Consider the following 23,644-nt stretch of genomic DNA (forward strand, 5'->3'; position numbering starts at 1 on the left):
ACTTAAAATCAGCCCGGTCCATTTCGGTGCTTTAGATGGGCCGAGCCCATTAATTCAGCCTTTCTATATATTTTTTCGTGTGAATTCTATTGGGCTACATGGGCCAAGCCCAATATTTCAGCCTTTTATTTCTGGGCTTTAGCCTTTTACAGTCTATTGATTTCCTATTTTTGGAAAATATATTTTGGAGCTGGTCCCACTAGTCATGTGAATCTCATATATTGATCACACACAACAGAAAGTTAGACTCATATTATTTCATAAGTGGGTTGCACTGTGAGGTTCCCATCTCACACACTATCAAATCACATTCATAATCAAATATTCCAAACAAGAGAACATGTGAAATTCGTCAAAAAACACTAGATTAGTGTATTACAATTTCTGTAGACTGTTACAACCTAGGTATACCAGCTATTACAATATTACAGTCAAATAGAACAGACAACTCTTTGCTGAGTCGCACTTCACAGCTTCGCGCTTTGCTTCACGTCTTCACACTTCCAACTTTCTTAGGATTGGAGCTCCTGTAAAAGAGGAACCAAATAAAAAAGTTACACACAACTATGTTTGCTACAGATCAGCTATCAACTTGATATTTATGTACACCATACAAAATATTGTTTCCAGTTAGTACAAGTTAATTTAATACTCGGCTCCTTTATTTGTGTCCATTTAGTGCAAGTTCATTATCCATGATATAAACTTTTGCTCCCAGCCAGCACCTAACTACAAGTCAGGAGACCACTACTGTTAAACCAACTCAAGTGAGAGAGCCAACAAACTAGGTGGGATCTTTCCTTATCACTAAAAAAATTTTGAGCACACCAAAAATTGATTGTGTATCATAAGATGATCCTGAGAGTGAAGCACCATGTTACAATCGCTAAAGCTGATTAGCCAGTAGCAAAAATTGTGTAACATATGTATAACCATTGCAAACAACCTTAGCAGAATAAGCAGAACAAAATGTCATGCAAAAATTTGGTATAACCAGTAGATTATCCCCTAACAGAAGCTAATTAGGCTCCAATACACAAGGCACAGCAAGCACAGACTAAATAAGCCACGGCCATGAAACAGAGCATGGTATTACAACAGCTCAGAGATGGAGCTAGAGGTAGGAGATGGACTCACCGGAGAGGAGGTTGTAGTCGAAGCCGCACACAGGCGCCGCCGCCGCCTTCACCCTCTAGAGGATACGCTGCCGCTTCATCGACAGACTCATCTGGTACAAAGAGATCATCAAAATGCATCACACTCATGATCATCAAAACGCAGCAGCACGAGCAAATACAAGTTTAGCCCTTCATGAACAGGAGCGCTAGGCAATCTAGTAGCAATGACATATATAGGTAATAATAACAGGACCTTAGATAATTTGCTTTCATTTGTCTCTGTTTTTCTTGTGCAGCAACAAACGGAGCTAGAGCGAGGGATAGCACCAGAGCAGAGCGGAACTTGGTCGTCTTGTGTGGCAGTAGGAGTATTCAATAGTAGCGTGAAGGATTTGTAACACTATTCTTTCATGTCAAATGGACTACATGAAGACTTGCTTTCACTTGGGGAAACCAAGCTAAGTAGCAGTCTAGAGAGACAGTACAAGTACACGCATTAGATAAACGCCACTGTAGAAATTGCAAGATGAGGATTATTACACACGACACTGTAGAAGAAAGGAGGGACATTATCTCCTTATAAATGCACAAGAGCCACATTGATCATGCTGTTTAAAGAAAACATAAACTCTGCATTTGTCGTAATCTAGTACTCCATGCAGTGCTCTAGTACAAAGTTAGCCTTGACAAAAATTTAATAGAACAAAATTTTCTACCCTGAACAAATAAGTCATAACTCTCATCCTAAGCTCTAACTGTTCTATGCTGAACAAACAAGTCGCTTTAGTAACGTTCACATCATTCTCTATGAATCTCTCGACACCAAACACTGCAACGGTGGCAGAGCCTAACGCAAAACAAATAGGGAGCCCTCTAGTGGATCTGACGATGTATCTATCATAACACTGGGACGGGATAGAAGAAAAACAAGGGGATTTGGGCTGTACGAATCGAATCAACCTTGGCGGCCGCCGGTGAGCTTGACCTGGACGCTCTTGTCGATGAACTTGGCCAGGTTGAGCGATGTCTCCTTGCGCCCCGCCTGAGCAAAAAGGGAGCGAGAGAAGGTTGAGGGCAAGGTTCTGCCCCATGACGGTGATGCCAGCAAGACCAATTCTGGTCAGAGCCATCTCGTACCTGAAAAGAGATGCACCAAACACGTCATGTACAGAACTATGGCCAATTTTGTAAAGAAAAACACGGAGGGTCAAGGGTCGACCATGTCAAGGCTATGACTGAATAGAAGGCTCCCCAAAAGTTAGTTTCTATCTGAATTCTGAAATGACTAGTTCAAGGCTGTTACAAGCATGTACTCCCTCCGATCAAAAATAAGTGTCTTAGCTTTGAATTAAGGAGGGAGTACATAGAAACCAACAAGCAGCAGATTAATATAAGTTCTTCCATTATCAGAAAAGACCATGAAACAGACATTCTGAAACCAATGAAAATCTAATATAAGTTCTTCCATTATATTTTAACGACCTACCTATCAATTTCTCAACACCAACAAACAGTCCACAATTGGAAGTAACAACCAATAAAAATTCTATTTAGCATGTGTGCAAACTGGAGTTGTTTCAGTTCATACAGTAGATACACGAAGGAAATATGCAAATGTCTGATCTATAATTCACAATCATAGCACACAAGGGGGCTAAATAATGGCAACCTAATTACCATCAGGCACAGAATCAAGGCAAAACACATCCAGTAGACATAATGTCGAATCAGCAGTAGAGAGAAAGTGAATAATACTAAGGTGGAGATGTTCCTCTTGCCATCGGTGGCACAGACCAGGCACCGGTACTCAACAGGCTCCCCCTTACTCACCATCTTCTTCAACCTAGCCTAACACTTCATCGATGCTGCGCACATCGAACAACTTGGCACATCAGAGTTGCTGCATGTGGAGTTGCGTCTCGAACAGCCCCTGCACGAACAGAGCAACACCAACTTTATGAACAGAGCAACAAGTCCATGTGCGTGCGTGAGAAAACTACATTAGGCCAAATGGAACAGAGAAGGGGAGAACCTTGGCATGGAGGAGCGTCTGCTACCTGAAGGAGGCGGTCAGCCTCGATGCCAAACCTGAAGATACTTGTATGGCATGCCCTTTGGCGATTGGAGGATGCCTTCAATATTATCACCCCCAAAGATTTTTATCCTGCCATCCCTGCAGTTTGAAGCGCAGTCACCATCAATACAACAGGAAGTGAACACAACATGGACACATAAAATGTGCTCAAGGGTTTTCTTAGCGACTTGAGCAATGATCGTGTTCAAGTAATAACAGTATAATGACAGCATCATGAAGGCATTTATGCACTGTCTATTGTAGGATACATCCTGAATTTTGTTCGTTGGTTAGAAACTTAATTAGTATATTCTTTGCGAAGATGAAATGAGATGACTGAAGTTGGTTTGGCATTTTAGGCTCCATAATTTCTACTAGCAGCAAAATGTTATGAAATGGACGAACTGAATTATCTGGACCGAGAAAAGAAATGTGGAAATGGTTGTTTATACTAGGTTCAGATTTCAGAGTTCAAGACCATATTTTACAATTTGTACATAGATTGATAATCTCACATGGCATTGGCACCCAATATTCAGAGTTCAATTACTTTTACTTTTCTACAAGACTGCAACAAGTTTCAGACAAGTCCCATGTCCTAACAATAAAACCTAACATAAGGTCCATTTTCCAAGCAGGATAAGATTAGCACTCCAGTAAATTAAGACCTCAAATTACTGATGGAATTTGTTCCCCCAATAACCAACTAATGCAGTAGTCTACAAGATGACACAAATATAACCAAAAATAGCATGACCATGCAGCAAGAATAGTAGTATACATTGTGCATAACAAATGCAGCAAGACATGGAGAGAGGCTCTCACCGGGGGTCCCGGACAACATGACGACGACCTAGAGGGTCTTGCCAGAGCCACCATGGGGCAGGTCGACGATGAGCAGGGTCAGCCTCCAGTAGCGGCCCGCTCGGACGCACATGACAACAGTGTGGCGCCGGGGCAGCGGCAGGTGGAGACGCATGGCCAGGTCCTTCCTCAGGTTGTACACACAGCTCCCCTGGAACAGGAACTGGGACCAGCCGTCGTCGGTGTAGAGCCGGAACCGGATCAGCCCCATGCCGGAGGATACTCCTGTACCAAAAGAACCATGGCTTGAGCAGGGGCAGATCTAGTAGTCAAAAGAAAATCACAACAGATGGATGGTACGTATTTCTGTTACCTTGCCTTGATCTGACCGCCGCTGCAGATTCACCACACCAGACCGGAGTGAACCTGCGATAATGTGAGGGAAAGGGTTAGGATTTTTGGCGTTGCTGTTCTAGGGGGTTCAGAGGAGAGGGGCGACACGGAGGAGAGGGAGGGGGGACGAGATGTGGTGGGGGTGGCGGGAGGGAGCACAGGCTAGTGGGGGTGGCGGGATGGGATGCGAGCGGGGCGAAGCTTACCTGCGCCGTTGTCTGGTCGCCGAGGTTTCTTCGCCGCCGTGCCGCTCTCCCGCATCGCACGGGATCATAGTGCGCGGGTTGGCCCGGATCGCCATCGACCGGATCTCGGCCACCGTCGAGGGCGCGAGCGCGAGCTGGGCGAGGGCGGCCAGGAGCCCCGCGACGTGCGGCGGTGCGGCAGCGGCCATCGAGGTGATTGGTGCGATCTTGGTGGAGGGGACGGGGAGAGGGCGGAGACGGTGAGATTTGGGATTTGGTGGGCACGCGGTCATGTGATTTGTCGGTAAAGGCAGGCGACGGGCTGAGGGCTCCTCGCTATCGACGGGCCGAGGGTCGGCCAAGGTGCGGGGGCGGCGGCGGCTAGGGTTTCGGCGAGCAGGTGCGGGTGTGGGATTGGAACGGTGGTGAGTGAGTGCGTGGGGATTGGAACGGTGGTGAGTGGGTGCGCGGGGTCTGCGGGTACGGTGGGGAGTGGGGGCGTGGGTGAGAGGGTGAGGGCTGCTGTTGGATTCGGGCGCATCCGACGGTGTCTGCGGCATGATCCGTGTGATATCCTCCTCGACCAATCGAAACGCAGCAAGCAATTTGAAGACTTTGTAACCATCTAAATTGGTCATAATCGATTAAAGATAAGTTATTTCATGAAAACTTCGTTTTTTGAGTGCTCAAAATGAGTTTTTTTAAAGGATCAACCAAATATTTTTTCAAATAATCTCATATTGTGTACAAGGATGCATCTTGGAATGGCAAACAATATTGCCTAAGGGAGTTTTTATTTTTTTGGACGAAAAATCGATTTTTCATTTTTCGAGTCCCCGAAATGAGTTTTTTTTGTGAAGGACCTACCATATATTTGTTGCAAAATTGGACCAAATCAATTTTATAAAATACTAGGCCATATTTAATGCACAATTGACAAAAAGGTTGGGTGTAAAAAGTTTTGATACACCTCTGATGAAAAAGACAAATTCTAGCCAATTCAGGAGGAAACAGGTCAAATTTGAACTGCGGCTGCCTCATAGTGTGCTCTTTATTTTTTCCAAAAATCATTTCTAGGTACATAAGTATCTATTTAATCACAGAAACGTCAAAAGTTTTCCAAGATTCAACCACTAGCTAGGAACGGTCATTCCCGCCGTTTTGACCGCATTTTGAAACGGGCACAAAAAATTCAAAAAAAATCAAAAAAATTAGAAAACCTTCGCATTGTTTCATCATATGTGGCCAAGTTACCAGCAAAAATTATAAACTTGTAATACGGCAATTATTTTAAAAAAGTGTTCTCAGAAATGAGCTATCATGCATGAAGATTCATGGCTTTCAAGTCAAATGATCAATCTTATGGCCACATTCATGGCATAATTTGTTCAAATGATATCATATTGTGCACAAGGGTGCATCTTGGAATTTCAAACAATGTTGCCTAAGGGAGTTTTCATTTTCTTTGCACGGAAAATTCATTTTCCATTTTTTGAGTGCCCGAAATGAGGTTTTTTTGTGAAGGACCTACCATATATTTGTTGCAAAATTGGACCAAAACAATTTTATAAAATACTAGGCCATATTTAATGTACAATTGACAAAATGGTTGGGTGTCAAAAGTTTTGATCCACCTCTGGTGAAAAAGAAAAATTCCCACCGATTCCGTTGGAAGCGGGTCAAATTTGAACTGCAGCTGCCTCATAGTTTGCTCTTTATTTTTTCCAAAAATCATTTCTAGGTACATAAGTATCTATTTAATCAGAGAAACACCAAAAGTTTTCCAAGATTCAACCACTAGCTAGGAACGGTTAAACCCGCCGTTTTGACCGCATTTTGAAACGGGCATAAAAAATTCAAAAAAGGGAAAACCTTCGCATTGTGTCATTATATGTGACCAAGTTTCCAGGAAAAATAATAAACTTGTAATACAGAAATTATTTTAAAAAAAGTGTTCTCAGAAATGAGCTATCATGCGTGAAAATTCGTGGCTTTCAAGCCAAATGATCAATCTTATGGCCACATTCATGGCATAGTTTGTTCAAATGATCTCATATTGTGCACAAGGGTGCATCTTGGAATGGCAAACAATGTTGCCTAAGGAAGTTTTCATTTTCTTTGCACGGAAAATTCATTTTCCATTTTCCGAGTGCCTGAAATGAGTTTTTTTATGAAGGACCTACCATATATTTGTTGCATAATTGGACCAAATCAATTTTATAAAATACTAGGCCATATTTAATGCACAATTGACAAAATGGTTGGGTGACAAAAGTTTTGATCCACCTCTGGTGAAAAAGACAAATTCCCACCGATTCAGCTGGAAGCGGGTCAAATTTGAACTGCAGCTGCCTCATAGTTTGCTATTTATTTTTTCCAAAAATCATTTCTAGTTACATAAGTACCTATTTAATCATAAATATATGGTTTGGTGGCGATACGTCGAGGTTTGGACGGTGGCCGAGGGCCCCAACTCTAGAGCGCGTAAACTCACATGCCCGTCGCGTGGTTACCACATGACCGTGGTGTTGCCATGTGTTCTAGGATGCCTAGGCATGTCTAGTGGGTTGGGCTCTCCCCAGGTAGGTGCTAGGAATAAAATCACAACATAAGATTCTCACGAGGGGACCGATCGATGCTCAAACATGAATAAGTAGCCAAGTGTTTGATTAGCGGTACGCGAAATGCACATGGCTAATGGGCGTGAGTTTTGGCTGAGGATGATCAGTTACTAAGAAGACCATCTTCACAAATTTTTAGCTCAAAAGGAGGATCCTAGGTGGTACTTGCTTTCCAAAGTACCACACCGGGCATAAATACGAATGTTGAAGTTGGGCTCAAAACAATGAATGGATTGAGCTGGCATTTGGTGCAGGATGGTTATTTGGGCATAGGAAAGCATTGTAGAAAATGGATACCATTTGGACATGCCAAAGTGGTACTTCCTTCAAAAAGTGGTGCTCTGAACAAAATAGGAAAATGAATATTGTTGAGTAATTTTTGAACTAGGCAAGGAAGGTTTTTGACATATTTGATGAAGATATGATCCAAACAATTTATGAGAATTTTTTGGGAATTTTTGGCATAATAGAAATATAGGTTGCTTCACAACCTAGGGCAAAAATTAACACACGGACATGACACATAGGCAAAACTGATGAGATGGCGCCTAGTCATCACTACCCACCACAATCTACAAAGCTATGACGATCTATATTGGTCATTAACAACTAGAAATAAGGCAGCGGACCAGCACTGTTTGCTTTATGACCATTTCGTCTAAGGAAATTACAACCTTTTTGACCAAAATGGTCGCAATGGTTTAGGGTTTGGAGCCCCCCGAACAGCTTTTGACCAATTGGTCTGAAATGGTCACAGATCTATGACCAATTCTTCCAGGGTCACTGACAGAAGGTCACTAGTTGACATATTTCTTGTAGTGCTTGGGGCCTTTTCCGGCGCTCCGCCGGAGGGGAAATCTATCATGGAGGGCTTCTACATCAACACCATAGCCTCTCCGATGATGTGTGAGTAGTTTACCTCAGACCTTCGGGTCTATAGTTATTAGCTAGATGGCTTCTTCTCTCTCATTGGATCTCAATACAAAGTTCTCCTCGATCTTCTTGGAGATCTATTTGATGTAATTCTTTTTGCGGTGTGTTTGTCGAGATCCGATGAATTGTGGGTTTATGATCAAAATTATCTATGAACAATATTTGAATCTCCTCTGAATTATTTTATGTATGATTTGTTATCTTTGCAAGTCTCTTCGAATTATCAGTTTTGTTTGGTCTACTAGATTGATCTTTCTTGCAACGGGAGAAGTGCTTAGCTTTGGGTTCAATCTTGCGGTGTCCTTTCCTAGTGACAGCAGGGGCAACAAGGCACGTATTGTATTGTTGCCATCAAGGATAAAAAGATGGGGTTTATATCATATTGCTTGAGTTTATCCCTCTACATCATGTCATCTTGCCTAATGCGTTACTCTGTTCTTATGAACTTAATACTCTAGATGCATGCTGGATAGCGGTCGATGTGTGGAGAACTAGTAGTAGATGCAGAATCGTTTCGATCTACTTGTCGCGGACGTGATGCCTATATACATGATCATGCCTAGATATTCTCATTACTATGCACTTTTCTATCAATTGCACGACAGTAATTTGTTCACCCACCGTAATACTTATGCTATCTTGGGAGAAGCCACTAGTGAAACCTATGGGCCCCGGGTCTATTTTCCGTCATATAAGTTTCTGATCTATTTTATTTTGCAATCTTTACTTTCCAATCTATATTATAAAAATACCAAAAATTATCTTATTATCTCTATCAGATCTCACTTTTGCATGTAGTCGTGAAGGGATTGACAACCCTTTTATCATGTTGGTTGCAAGATTCTTATTTGTTTGTGCAGGTACGAGGGATTTGAGTGTAGCCTCCTACTGGATTGTGATAACCCACAAATATAGGGGATCAGTTGTAGCCTCTTTCGATAAGTAAGAGTGTCGAACCCAACGGGGAGCTAAAGGTAGAACAAATATTCCCTCAAGTTCTATTGACCTCCAATACAACTCTACGCACGCTTGACGTTCGCTTTACCTAGAACAAGTATGAAACTAGAAGGACTTTGTAGGTGTTGTTGGATAGCTTTGCTAGATAATAAAGAGCACGTAAATAAAAAGTAGGGGCTGTTTAGATAAAGAAGCAATAAAGTAAATATAGCGAGTGTGGAAAAGTGGTGGTAGGAGTTGTGAAATTGTCCCTAAGCAATTGACTACTTTACTAAACCGATAGCAAGTTTTACGTGGGAGAGGCATAAGCTAACATACTTTCTCTTCTTGGATCATATGCACTTATGATTGGAACTCTAGCAAGCATCCGCAACTACTAAAGATCATTAAGGTAAAACCCAACCATAGCATTAAAGCATCAAGTCCCCTTTATTCCATACGCCACAACCCCCTTAGTCGGGTTTATGCTTCTGTCACTCAAGCAACCCACTATAAGCGAATCATGAATGTATCGCAACACCCTACAGCAGGAATCCCTCACGCTTGCGTGACACAGAGGGCATAATATGACAACAACATAACCTCAAGCAAATTAAACCAATCATAGCAATTCATCAATCACCGGTAGGACAACGAAAATCTACTCAAACATCATAGGATGTCAGCACATCATTGGATAATAATATGAAGCATAAAGCACGATGTTCAAGTAGAGGGTACAGCGGGTTGCGGGAGAGTGGACCGTTGAATATAGATGGGGGAAGGTGATGGAGATGTTGGTGAAGATGGCAGAGGTGTTGGTGTATATCACGGTGATGATGATGGCCCCCGGCGGTGTTCCGGCGCCACCTGAAGCGAGGGGGAGAGCCCCCCTTCTTCATCTTCTTCCTTGACCTTCTCCCTAGATGGGAGAAGGGATTCCCCTCTGGTCCTTGGCTCCCATGGCATGGGAGGGGCGAGAGCCCCTCGAAGATTGGATATGTCTCTCTATCTCTCCCTATTTCTGCGTTCCCGGATTCTACCCTTTCACTCTTTCTTTTATATCCGGAGATGCATAACTCCGATTGGGTTGAAACCTTCGCCCAGATTTTTCTCCGGAAATTAGCTTTCTTGCGATAAAAGAAGAGCATCAACCGCCTTACGGGGTGCCCACGAGGGTCAGGAGTGCGCCTGCCCCCCTGGGGCGTGCCCCCTGCCTCGTGGCCCCCTCGGGCACCGTCTCGCGTTGATTTTTCTTCCAGAAAATCATAAATATTACAAAAATATTTTCTGTCCATTTTTATCCCGTTTGGACTCCGTTTGATATGGGGTTTCTGCGAAACATAAAACATGCAACAAACAGGAACTGGCACTGGGCACTGGATCAATAGGTTAGTCCCAAAATAGTATAAAAAGTTGCCAAAAGTATATGAAAGTTGAATAATATTGGCTTGGAACAATCAAAAATTATAGATACGACGGAGACGTATCAACATCCCCAAGCTTAATTCCTGCTCGTCCTCAAGTAGGTAAATGATAAAAAGATAATTTTTGATGTGGAATGCTACCTAGCAAAATCTTGATCATATATCTAATAATGGCATGAATATCAAGACACGAGTGATTCAAGGCAATAGTCTATCATTTCACATTAAAACAATAATACTTAGGGCATCCCAACAAACAATCATGTCTTTCAAAATATCAATGCTAAAGAACGCTATCCCTACAAAATTATATAGTTAGGCCATGCTTCATTTTCATCACACAAAATACTCCCAACATGCACTACCCCGGTTTCAGCCAAGCAATTGGTTCATACTTTTTAACGCGCTTCGGCTTTTTCAACTCTTACGCAATACATGAGCGCAAGCCATGGACATAGCACTATATGTGGAATAGGGTGGTTGTGAAGACAAAAAGGGAGAAGATAGTCTCACATCAACTAGGCGTATCAACGGGCTATGGAGATGCCCATTAATAGATATCAATGTGAGTGAGTAGGGATTTCCATGCAACGGATGCACTAGAGCTATAAGTATATGAAAGCTCAACAAAAGAAACTAAGTGAGTGTGCATCCAACTTGCTTGCTCACGAAGACCTAGGGCATTTTGAGGAAGCCCGTCATTGGAATATACAAGCCAAGTTCTATAATGAAAAATTCCCACTAGTATATGAAAGTGACAACATAAGAGACTCTCTATCATGATGATCATGGTGCTACTTTGAAGCACAAGTGTGGTAAAAGGATAGTAACATTTCCCCTTCTCTCTTTTTATATTTTTATATTTTTGGTGGGCTTCTTTGATCTTTTTTTTATTTGGGCTTCTTTGGCCTCTTTTATTTTTCATAAAGTCCGGAGTCTCATCCCGACTTGCGGGGGGATCATAGTCTCCATCATCCTTTCCTCACTAGGGCAATGCTCTAATAATGATGATGATCACACTTTTATTTACTTACAACTCAATATTACAACTCGGTACTAGAACAAAAATATGACTCTATATCAATGCCTCCGGCGGTGTACCCGGATGTGCAATGAACCAAGAGTGACATGTATAAAAAATTATGGAGGTGGCCTTGCCACAAATACGGTGTCAACTACATGATCATGCAAAGAGCAACATGACAATGATTGGGCGTGTCATGATAAATGGAACAGTGGAAAGTTGCATGGCAATATATTTCGGAATGACTATGGAAATGCCATAATCGGTAGGTATGGTGGCTGTTTTGAGGAAGGTAAATAATGGGTGAAAGATACCAGCGAAAGTTATGCGGCATAATAAAGTCTAGCAATGTGGAAGGGTGAGAGTGCGTATAATCCATGGACTCACATTAGTCATAAAGAACTCATATACTTATTGCAAAAGTACCCACTACAAGAAATATGTTAATACGTGACGGATCTTGTCCGTCATAGATTTAGGAAAAACTGTCATGGGTGCCCATCCTTGATGGATTTGAAATCCGTCATGTATATCGCGTCATAATTTGATATTGTTCTTTCCTTGCGGTTCTTGACCATCATGGATCTGCCCCAAGCCCGCCCAGGCCCAAACCTTGGTGACGGAACAAATCCATCATAGACTAACACCATGTCGGATTTTCAGTTGACCAATTCAAGTGACGTGGCTGGCTACATGGATACTATTTATCATCACAAAAGTCGTCATGGATTTAGGCACAATTTAAAATGCAATTTAAATTTGGTAGGGCCCATTTCTTTTGGCCAGACTTTGACATAGTACATTTTTAGCATAATGCGATGCACAAATCCTGTTGGTCCAACAAAAAGTATTTGCAAAGTTCCAAACATTACATAGTTTATCTGTCATGAAACCATCCGTATGTATCTACAACATAGTAGTTTACAAAATCTCTATGAAATGATGACTTACAACACAGATTGACAAAATATATCACACATCAGGGTTAGGAACAAGTACAATCGATTTTACATCATCAGAACATATAAAATATTGAGGCTGTTACTCAGGCTCTTGCGGTCGGTGCTCTTGATGGCAACTATCATGTCATGGCTGATTGTGCTGGCCAGCACCAAGTAGCCCACTATCCAAAATATAAAAATGAATTACATGTTGTCCAAAATTCTTAAATCTTATAGTGTCTACAAATGAGAATAACATTGTATCTACTATAAAAGAAGAGTAGACATGAGGTTGCTTAAAATTAATCCAAAGGAAAAGTGTGTGAATGAAAGTCAAATGACAAAGTAACAAAACACACATCATAGAACTCCAAGTACAATGGCAGCAGTAGTTGAGGCCATATAAAGGCCAACAAAATGGCATCACTAACAAACAATATCCCTCCGCGATGTGTAGACTTGTTGACACATGAACATTTAAAGTTTACGACAGCTAGGTCGACGAGCAACAACATGAAAGTTAATGTTTATGCTACAAGTACATCTTAAAGGGCTAACAAATAGTAAACAATACTCGCATAGTACTATTATTTATAACAGGAAACAATAATGAAATGAAATGAACTAGTATATATTTATACAAGGTGACAATAGTAGGAACAAGGCTTGCGCATGTGTAGCAAACCTCATCGGCTTGCAGAAGAACTACAAATTTAGTCTATACATGGATTAAAAATTACTTCAGGGTTATTAAGGTACAAGCTGAATAAGAACACATGAACAACGGGTGATGGCCACTCTAGTAGTGTATTGAAGCAATGCAAGGTTGTTAAGTTACAAGCCAAAGTCTGAAGTTCCTTTTTTTTCAATTGCTCATCTTGTACAGATTGAATTTTATATATGCTCAATATAGGGGAACAAAAAAGGTATCACCATGAAACAAAAAGCATTGCTTAAGTATAAAATCCTAGCACATATCCTCCAACGATTTCATATTTAACATCTTCAATGCAAATCAGAAGCATTTCTATTTCTTTTGTGATCTTAATTAGTGTATAGAAGTTGAACTACTGCACGCATATACATAATAGTAAGAAGTCACCTTAGTTTTTAAAAGCTAGAATACTTCATGCACACAATTAATTAAGTAGGATGTGAGATCTTGGAGGACTTACATGTACGCCTTGCAGTAGCAATCAGTAAGCTATTTTGATGGAATTGCATAAGGCCAGATTTTTTGTTTTGACGTGATGAAACATCTCAGGAAACATGTGAAAGGCACACCTACAATAAGAAGGTCTCAACATCTGCACCTATAGGCAGCAAGTTGTGTATCAATAATTCAGAGAAAGAGAGTCAAGTAAAGGACATAAGCGAGATGATAAACCCACTAGAGCAAGAGCTTCAACAAGAACAGCAAGTGAGGCATATCCTTGCTAATTTTTTAACAACATCAGTGAACATCAAAATACGCTGTAAAACCTGCAGAATCACAAGAAACTTATAATCCATGAACCATTTGTCTATGTCAACTTTGTTGTACAGTAGTAAAAAGAGTAGTACCTCAAACAAAGCTCGCCTTGCACTTAGGATCCTTAATGGTAGGGAAGAATTGAAGAGCTCTGATTGCCTTAACCTAAAATAATAACCAAATTTATTTTTAAAATAAATGGATTTGCAAAAAAATTGCATCCAAGCTGAACAACAGGTATACATATTTCTTTGAACAACACAACAAAGTCAATGATGGATGTGACATAAGTCAGTTTAATAAAGAAGATAATGACAATAATGTGTTCTGCCAAGGCCACACAAGCGTTGAGTAAAACTACCATCGAGAGTACATGTTTTTTTCATCACACAGAATAAAAACAAAACATAATGTTCCAACCATAGCAACTCCACCAAATTTTAGTTTAGAAAATTATATGATTTTGTTTCTTACTTAGTATTCACATTAGAGATTATGTAATATGCATTTGTGGCTTATGAAATGCAGCTTAGCATATAATTTTCCTTAGCCAGACCCCAGGTAGATGCTTCATAATTTACATCACATTTCCATACTGCAATCAGAGATTCAGACATTTATGACAAAAAATCACAGATAGAAACATGCAGCTAATTACGTTTTCTGACTCCAGTCCATCAATATTCACAACATCTGGGTACATGCTATAAAATTGTAGGAGGCATAGAACAACCTTCTTTCTGACGGCAGGCCGGCAGCTACTTGAAATATGATGGGATGTTTCATTACTCCGGCTGCTAAAGTCAGAAGATAGGAAAATATTAGTGAAATATTGTCCACTCACGAGAAGTTACTAGGCACATCAATTAACAATGCATGTTACCATAGAAATGGGGGAGCTAGCAGTAACCATGTGTGACAAAAAATCAGAAGCAACATGATCTAATTTCAGATCTAGTGCCAGTATAGAAAATCAGCCATAGGAAATTGAGAATGAAGAGTAGGGCGTGGAAGGGAATTGAAACTCACCTTGCCTATTTGCCGCCGTGCACATGCAGTGTAGCTACCCTAGTCCTTGACCTTGGTGACCATGGCACTCTGCCTCTAGCACGGTGGTCGCCGCAGTCCAGACCAATGGGCGCGAGCACACCGATCTTGGGGGCGCCATCCACGAGGCGAATAGGGTGCGAAGTTGCATGGTGTGCGACGGAGAGGAGCCGCCGGAGATTCACCAACGATGGATGCGAAGCCGTAGCCGAAACCCTAGCCACGAGATTGGGTTCGCGGGCAATGCCGGAGACCAGGAGCGGCGGATCCAGACAGACTGGAGGTTGGAGGGGTCGTAGACCAGCCCATGAGCATGGTGTGCGGTGGATTACGTCGCCGGAATCTGCGGCCGTTGGCCACGGCGTGAGGGGTCTCATGAGAGAGAGAGTTGGGGAGAGAGACGGGTTGCCAATGGGATGGATGGGTGCGGGCGCGATAGATCTGGCAGTTGTTGGAGATGCGAGGTGAGAGGGGAGGGAGAGGAGGGGAGGGGGAGGGACGGCAGCGATCTGTGGGAGGAGGTAGGAAAAGAGGTGGTGCATGGTGGGTGGCGGCTAGGAAATCGAGAGGGGAAGCGAAGGAGGGGCAGAGAGCAGTGGGCTTAGGAGGGGGTTCTAGTGTTAGCTTTTTATACGGGGAGCAGTTACACGGGCTTTAGCGGGCTTGCGCGGGCTTGTAGGGCTGTAGCAGGATGTCCATGACAGTATCTGAAAACGTCATCAGAAATCTGTCATGAATTAACAGGTTTCTTGTAGTGAATATACTTTCCCTCGAAGCAAAGTACTACTACGCATGCTCCTAGGGGAAGGGTTGGTAGGAGTTAACCATCGCGCGATCCCGACCTCCACACATAAGGAAGACAATAAAAAGAGCATCCCATGCAACAAATTTGTCACACAACTTTTACCATACGTGCATGCTACGGGAATCACAAACCTTAACACCAATATCCTTACTAAACACAACCATCTACTAGAACCTCCCACATATTATCATCTCTATATCGCAATACTATTGCAAGGAATCAAACATATCATATTCAGTGATCTGCAAGTTTTATGTAGGATTTTATGACTAACCATGTGAATGGCCAATTCCTATCATCTCTCTAAATAGATATAAGAGAAGCAAGAGAGTTTAATTCTTTCTACAAAAGATATGCCCACGCTCTAACAAATATAAGTGAAGCATTAGAGCATTCTACAAATGACGGTTTTCTATGTGAAGAGAAACAGGCAATCCAAATTTGAAATGATATAAGTGAGGCAAATGAAGCATTCTATAAAGCCATACTCAAAAGATTTAAGTGAAGTGCAATGAGCATTCTATAAATCAACCAAGGACTATCTCATACCAGCATGGTTCATAATAGAAAAGTGAAAACTAAATGCAAAAGACTCTCCAAGACTTGCACATATCGCATGAACGAAGCGAATCCGAAAACATACCGATACTTGTTGAAGAAAGAGGGGATGCCTTCCAGGGTATCCCCAAGCTTAGACGTTTGAGTCTCCTTGAATATTTACTTGGGGTGCCTTGGTCATCCCCAAGCTTGATCTCTTGCCTCTCTTCCTTTTCCTCATATCGAGACCTCCTCGATCAAACACTTCATCCACGCAAAACTTCAACAAAAAACTCGGTAAGATCCGTTAGTATAATAAAGCAAATCACTACTCTAAGTACTGTTGCAAACCAATTCATATTTTTTTTGCATTGTGTCTACTGTAATATAACTTTTCCATGGCTTAATCCACTGATAGAAATTGATAGTTTCATCAAAACAAGTAAAGTATGCATCAAAAACAGAATCTGTCAAAAACAGAACAATCTTTAGCAATCTGAACATTCACCATACTTCTGGTACCCCAAAAATTCTACCAAAAATAGGAAAAATAAAAAATTTGTATAGAAAGACACTGAAAAAATCAGAACCATTTGATGTTCCAGCAAAAAATGTAAAATCGCACACTACAACCAAAGTTTCTGTCCTGCACCGTACAAACAAACAAGCAATCTAAACATCCTAAAGTCGAACCTTGGCACATTATTTTTATAATACAATGGAATTGCACATGGGGGTAATTATATTTGATGAAAAGTTTCTGTAATTAACATTCACAAAGTTTCTGTGAGCATGAACAAAGTTCAAGGGTAGCTCACACTTTAACAATGCTCGTCTTTCTCACTTTCGCTTTCCTTTTTAAAAAGTTTTGGGTTCCCCTCTTTATTTTTTTTGTTTTTAAACTTTATGAAAGCACTCAACAGAAATAAATGACTCTCCAAAACTTCCGGGTTGTCTCCCTGGCAGCGCTTTCTTTAAAGCCATTAATCTAGGCATATAGTGCTCAAGTAATGGATCCACCCGGATCTCAAGGTATATCCAAACCAATTTTAATTAACAATGATCTGTAATTTAGTAGTGAGCACAAAGTAACATATATCAAGCAACAACGAAGTCTAACTCTCTTCCTATGCATCAGCATGTCATAAAAGAACATTCATGCACACCAAGTAAAGGCCAATGCATAGTATAAGCAGTTTCTTGCAATTTTATCGTGTTGGAAACATAGAGAGGTGGAGATATAGTTCCTCTCTCATAATAATTGCAAGTAGGAGCAGCAAGCACATGCATATTATATCTATCAAAATCATCATGTGTAGTAGTAAACTGCAACCCATCAACATAATCCTTAATAAGGGCAAACTTCTCTGATATAGTGTAGTCGGGAGAATTCTGAAAGATAATAGGACTATCATGCGTGGTGTGTTGACACCAAATTTTGGCACGGTGAAGAACTTAATTAATATTGCCTCAAATGGAGAAGTGGTATACATGACAAAGTTCCGTATTATCGACATGAACATCTTTGAAGTTTGGGCCATCGCCATCCGATCTCATCTCGAGGGCTGAAACTATTGTCAAAGTATTAAATTTTGTATTCAGAGTGTTGTTCGGCCGTTTAAGTCTCCTATATGGTCTCATAAGAGAAACATTTCTACACGGATTGTCTTCGTCTCGTCAAAATGATTGATTTTGATATAAGAAACATCTAAATCTGAGTTCATATGCAATAGTTAGAGCCAAAATGGTGTGCTGCATAAGTCTGCCCCGGAAGTTCCGGGCAAAACTTCCAGGGAGGTTCCGGGCTAAACCAAAAGTTTGCACGCGGTGCGCCCCGAAAACTGGAATTTTAACATTATTTGCAGATTTGCGGGGCCAATTTCAACATCAAGATGACCTTGGATGAAAAAGTGATCAACTAAGGAATTTTTCTCCATTGCAAGATCTATAACTTTGCTTTTTGGACCATCGCGATCAGAGGCCATGTGCGACCTGCAGGAGCTGTACAAGAGGGCTACTTGATGTAATTTTATCCCGGAAGTTCCGTGCTGACCGGAAGTTCCGGCCCACGTAGTCCGAGTTAGGTTAACTTTTGATGTTTTGGACGGGATTTGACTGCTTTTCTTGTATGGAAAGTCCAGCCGCCTCATATATATGTAAGGGGTGATGGCCGATTGAATAACAACACACAATTGAACAAATCTATCTATACCTTTTACCTTTACTTTCCCTTCTCCCTTGTTCTTCTTCTTCCTCGTTCTTCATCTGTTCTTCTTGTTGCAGGGCGGCGAACCTCGAGGCCCTAGGGGCGATCAGGTCAACCTAGGGCAGCCCATAGCCGCCGCGCGCCCTGACGGAGTCCCTCCCAGGCGTGTGGGGTTTCGAGTCATTAAAAGCGTCCACCGGATTGTCTTGCATACCGTGCTTCTAGCAGGTATCCTTCGACGTGAGCTGCGGTGCATCACCCTCGGTGTTGGAGGTACACGGTGACGTGTTCATGTGCGAACACACTTTTTGGTGAATCCGCTTGGGACGAAGCTTTGAACGGTCTCCGGCCCGTTCTTACTACGAAGAGATCGTCATCTAGGGTTGCAGTCTGCAAAGGTAATATGAATACCCCATTCACATATGCAGATGAAAATAATGCATATGTTGTTGCTAGATCATCTAATGAGCATAATGTATCGGCTAGCCCTAGCTTTATCAATCATGCATCTAATTATGTGCAAGAGCCGATGCAACATAATCTTCATGCTTCAACTTTATGTGATTTTAGCAACACACAACATATGTATCCAAATTCTCATGCATCGGCAACCCCACAAATCCATATGCCGATGAACAACATGATGGGTTTGGTTAATCAATTTGAAACACCTCATGTTAAAATTTCCAATAGCATACAAGAAAGTGTTTCACCTTTTTATTCAGCGGCAACTAATTTGCAATATGTGAATCCAATCTTGCCGATGGATGGGAGAATTGGCCATGCTACTACTATCAATTCGGCCAATTACTTCCAACCATCATATGCTACACCTCATATAAGTAATTTTTCAGCACCGTATGCAACTGTAGATGTTCATAATTTGGCTTCACTCCTTTCTGGTCATAGCCGAATAAATATAAATTTTATAGGAGTGGTTGTGCCAAATATTGTAGAAGATGAGGGAGTAGTGGCTGCATTGAAGAGTTTAGCCCAGGATAAGAGGATTAGTGCTCTTTGGCTTGAACAACATGAAAAAGGGCTATTTCCTGATTATGATGCAATAAAACCTAGAGTTTTGCAAGAAGATGAATCTTTTCCAATTGATAAAATTGGCGAGCAAAAATATGGTTTTACAACAAAGCATATGCCTTCAGCTAGTACTACATCATATTATACACCCCCTACACAATTGCAAAATTTCGGCAACACTCGTGTGTCATTACCGAAAGATTCTAAAAGCATTGGGGGGCAATCATATCCAGAGTGGGCTGAAATTGAGAAAAAACTTAAAGCCAATTTTGCCGCTCGTCACCAGAAACAAACAGAGAAAGAATTGGCTCAAATAAAAGAAGCATTGCCAACTGGTAGAATCAATGAAAAGAAGAATGATTCAGAACATGAAGGTGCTTCGATTGAAAAAGCTGAATCAAGTAGTTTATATTCTGAGTCCATCAAACCCAAAGCGGCAAGCATTATTGAGAAAGGGCATGGCAAGCATACCAAAACGACTGTGCTTGATTTTTCTGGAGTTAAGGGAACCTACTTCCCGCCCTATGAGTTCTGTGCCGTAGAAATTGACAAGCCTCAAGCACAAGAGGAAGTAGCTGAACAAAGTTCGGCTGATAAGGATCTTCAAGGTAATGATGCACGGAATAAAGAAAAAGATGATGAAAAGGTGTTGGAGAGACATCCAACGATGAAGCTAGACATTGTTCAAGTCACACCACCATCATGATCTCCCAACGTATTTGAAGAGGTATGCATAGCGAGTAATTTACCTATTTTCAGATTTGGTCGCAACTTCATTATTGATGCATCTATAAGAAATATTATCATAAGTAATTTTGAAGGCCCAATGAAGAAGGGTAATTTACTTGTTAGCAATAAATTGTTATGGAACATATCAGTCAACCCATTGCGCCATTTAAAAAGACCGATAATGACTTATTGTTACAGCCAAAGCTTTCCCCGTTGTTTTATCTAAAGTTCATATCTAGTTAGTAAGCTTTTCTTATTTCGTACTTGGCTTGCACTTGGTATCAACTGAGACATTTATGTTCTAAATATCTTCGTTTCATAAATTTAAAGCCAAAGCCGTTCACACAGCAAGATCGGCTAGAAAATAAAAAGTTTACCTTTAATTCAAACATGTGTGATCAAATCTTTGATTTTTTGTTGAGAAATAATTATATTAGAATTCTTGATCACCATGTTGAGCCGTCTGTCCAGGGACGAATGTATTGTAAGTTGCATGATTCGTCCAAGCATAATTTTGAGGATTACAACATGTTTCGTCAAATAGTTAAATCGGTCATCGATAAAGGACGATTGAAATTTGTTGAGACACCAAGAGATGACTAGTTATTCCGATTGGTCCCGATGGCAGAAAGTTTTTTGCATCGGCTGCTTCAAGCCGATCCATTTAAAGAGAAGGTAAAAACTGCAGGTGATGGGATCAAGCTTTCAAGTAAAGAAGTTGTTGAAGAGCATAATGAACATAATCTTGAGGGCGAGAATTCCATCAAAGCTACAATGGAGCCGCCAAGAACTGGGGGGCAACAAGCAAATCCAATGGTCGATGGATGTAAACCAAAAGAAAACAAAGGCCCAAATAAGCGCAAGTGTAAGAGATCAAAAATCACCTTCGTTGAACTATTGAATAAATATCAAAAGAAGAGTGAAGAGAAGAATGCTTATCGGTCCAATCATGCATAGAAACCAAGATCACCTCCAAGGCACAAATATGAGGATCCGTATTGGCAAAGTGAGAATTTTAATGCAACATATTTATATCCTTATTCTGGGCTGCCAATGTCAATGCCGTGGATGCCTCCCTATGATCATATAGATACATATTCATCATGGGACAGGTATGATACAAGGGCACATTCTCCATCTCATTCTAGACCATCTCACCAATACTATGCAGCTCCAAGAAGATCAACATTTGAACTATCACGCGTTAAAGTCTGTTTCGATCATAAGGAATTGGTCCAGAGCTCAAGGAAGAAGAAAGATGTGGTAAATCAAGTTTACCGCGTGAAAAGAGATGGTCGTAAGTGTGCTACTTCAGATTTGATCTCAAATAACAAAGTGCCAATTAAAGTGTTGACATTGGCTACAAAAGGCAAAGAAGTGAAGCAATCAATTGATAAAAATCAGAATGCCAAATCTAAAGAAACGAAGTTGAGGGTGCACAAGGCCCAAAAAGAGTTGCCATTGGTAGAAACAAAATCACAGTTGAGGTGCTCACTCCGCTTATCGTATTGGCAAAAGAAGGATTTGCAAAAGCTTAGTGCACAAGAACTTGAAGAAAGGAACATGGCATGGGTTCCCAAAGGAAGTACTCAAAATAATAATTATGTGCAAGCTTCCATTACAAGAAGTGCGGCGAAGGTGAAGAAGGAAAAGAGTAAAAACTATGAAGGACCAAGCCGAAGGTTTCAACATCTTCAGTCTACACATTATCCATATTCTTCAACTATGCCACTAACGCATATGCCATGGAATTCGTCATCAGGTATGATTGGTAACCCTCAATGGGCTTATTTTAATCCATGGATGCAATATAATTTCTTACATCATGAAAGGGTATTGCCAAAACACTATACATTTGATTAGCTACAAGTTTGTTGTTGCTCCAAAGGGCCGAAATACTTGATTTGTCATTTCATTTGTTTATTTCGGCTATATATGCTTTGAAGGAAGTTTACATGGTAATGGCCGATATTTATCTATCGCCCTAAGATTATGTCAATGCATGGCCGGTGTACTATCCTAACATCGTCCTTAGTTCAATAGGAGACCAAAACAAGCCTCATACCACTTAAAATATTTTTGCACAATAATAAAAGCCGAATATGAAATTTTATTCGGTTTGGAGCTTTTGGTTTCCATAGGTGCTATACACATTGAGGCTTTCGATGATTCATTATGAGTAGTGCAACAAATATCTAAGGGTTATCAATGTTTTGACGAATCACTTATAGTTTATCTTGAGGTATGTCTAGACGTAAAATTTACCTCGGGTTGTTTTAATATTCGTCATATATCTAGACATGACAATTGGACAGAGTTGGCATAGCAAGCATACGACTACCATGTTAATCATGGTGTATTTCACATCTATCAATAACCGATGCTTGTTCTTGCCAACATATGTAAGGCTGAATTGGAGCTCACCACTTCGGCCACTAATGAAATTTTTATGCAGGCGAAAGTAAGGATTGGAGGAAGTTTATTGTTGATTATCTGCAAAATCCTAGAGAAAGGCTGAACAATATGGTTTGAAGGATGGTTTTGAGATACGTATCTATGGAACCTTATCACTGGATTGCTATAGAAGTTGAGAAGTTTTCACCCAAGTTTGCATCGAGAGGTTCAAACAAGCAATGGCCTATATATACTTATCGTCTTAAGTACATGCAAATGGCTGATGTAGTGTAGACATCGTCCTTAGAAGAAGCTTTGCACAAGTTATTTTTCGGCCCGCAAGTTTTGCCGAAAAACAAGGGGGCATGTGTTGACACCAAATTTTGGCACGGTGAAGAACTTAATTAATATGGCCTCAAATGGAGAAGTGGTATACATGACAAAGTTCCGTATTGTCTACATGAACATCTTTGAAGTTTGGGCCATCGACATCCAATCTCATCTCGAGGGCCGAAACTATTGTCAAAGTATTAAATTTTGTATTCAAAGTGTTGTTCGGCCATTTAAGTCTCCTAGATGGTCTCATACGAGAAAAGTTTCTACATGAATTGTCTTCGTCTCGTCAAAATGATCTATTTTGATATAAGAAATGTCTAAATCGTAGTTCATATGCAAAAGTTAGAGCTAAAACCGTGTGCTGCATAAGTCTGCCCTAGAAGTTCTGGGCAAAACTTCCGGGGAGGTTCCGGGCTAAACCAAAAGTTTGCACGCGGTGCGCCCCAAAAACTGGAATTTTAACATTATTTGCAGATTTGCGAGGCCAATTTCGACATCAGTATGACCTCGGATGAAAAAGTGATCAACTAAGGAATTTTTCTCCATTGCAAGATCTAAAACTTTGCATTTTGGACCATCGCGATCAGAGGCCATGTGCGACCTGCAGGAGCTGTACAAGAGGGCTACTTGA

General features: G+C 41.0%; 1 protein-coding gene across 7 annotated transcripts; it reads right to left on the reverse strand.

Annotated features, from left to right (window-relative positions):
• Window positions 1–298: 298 nt before the first annotated feature.
• On the reverse strand, window positions 299–5,002 carry LOC119323804. 7 transcript variants are annotated; one of them, XR_005156513.1, is made up of 7 exons: window positions 4,596–5,000; window positions 4,370–4,422; window positions 4,018–4,281; window positions 3,176–3,291; window positions 2,079–3,048; window positions 1,138–1,228; window positions 299–527 (listed from the first exon to the last, which is right to left on the reverse strand). XR_005156513.1 is itself a non-coding variant. In XM_037597515.1 (4 exons), exons 1-3 carry the CDS (start codon window positions 4,865–4,867, stop codon window positions 4,046–4,048), a joined length of 561 nt encoding a protein of 186 aa, XP_037453412.1. In that variant the 5' UTR covers window positions 4,868–5,002; the 3' UTR covers window positions 1,668–3,291; window positions 4,018–4,045. The 7 variants fall into 7 exon arrangements, 1 of the variants encoding a protein (XP_037453412.1); XR_005156510.1 differs by having other exon boundaries at window positions 3,151–3,291; XR_005156509.1 differs by having other exon boundaries at window positions 2,079–2,255; window positions 2,338–3,291.
• Between the last annotated feature and the right edge of the window lie 18,642 nt (window positions 5,003–23,644).

Source organism: Triticum dicoccoides, chromosome 6B, assembly GCF_002162155.2.
Source record: "Triticum dicoccoides isolate Atlit2015 ecotype Zavitan chromosome 6B, WEW_v2.0, whole genome shotgun sequence".
Classification (NCBI taxonomy): Eukaryota; Viridiplantae; Streptophyta; class Magnoliopsida; order Poales; family Poaceae; genus Triticum; species Triticum dicoccoides.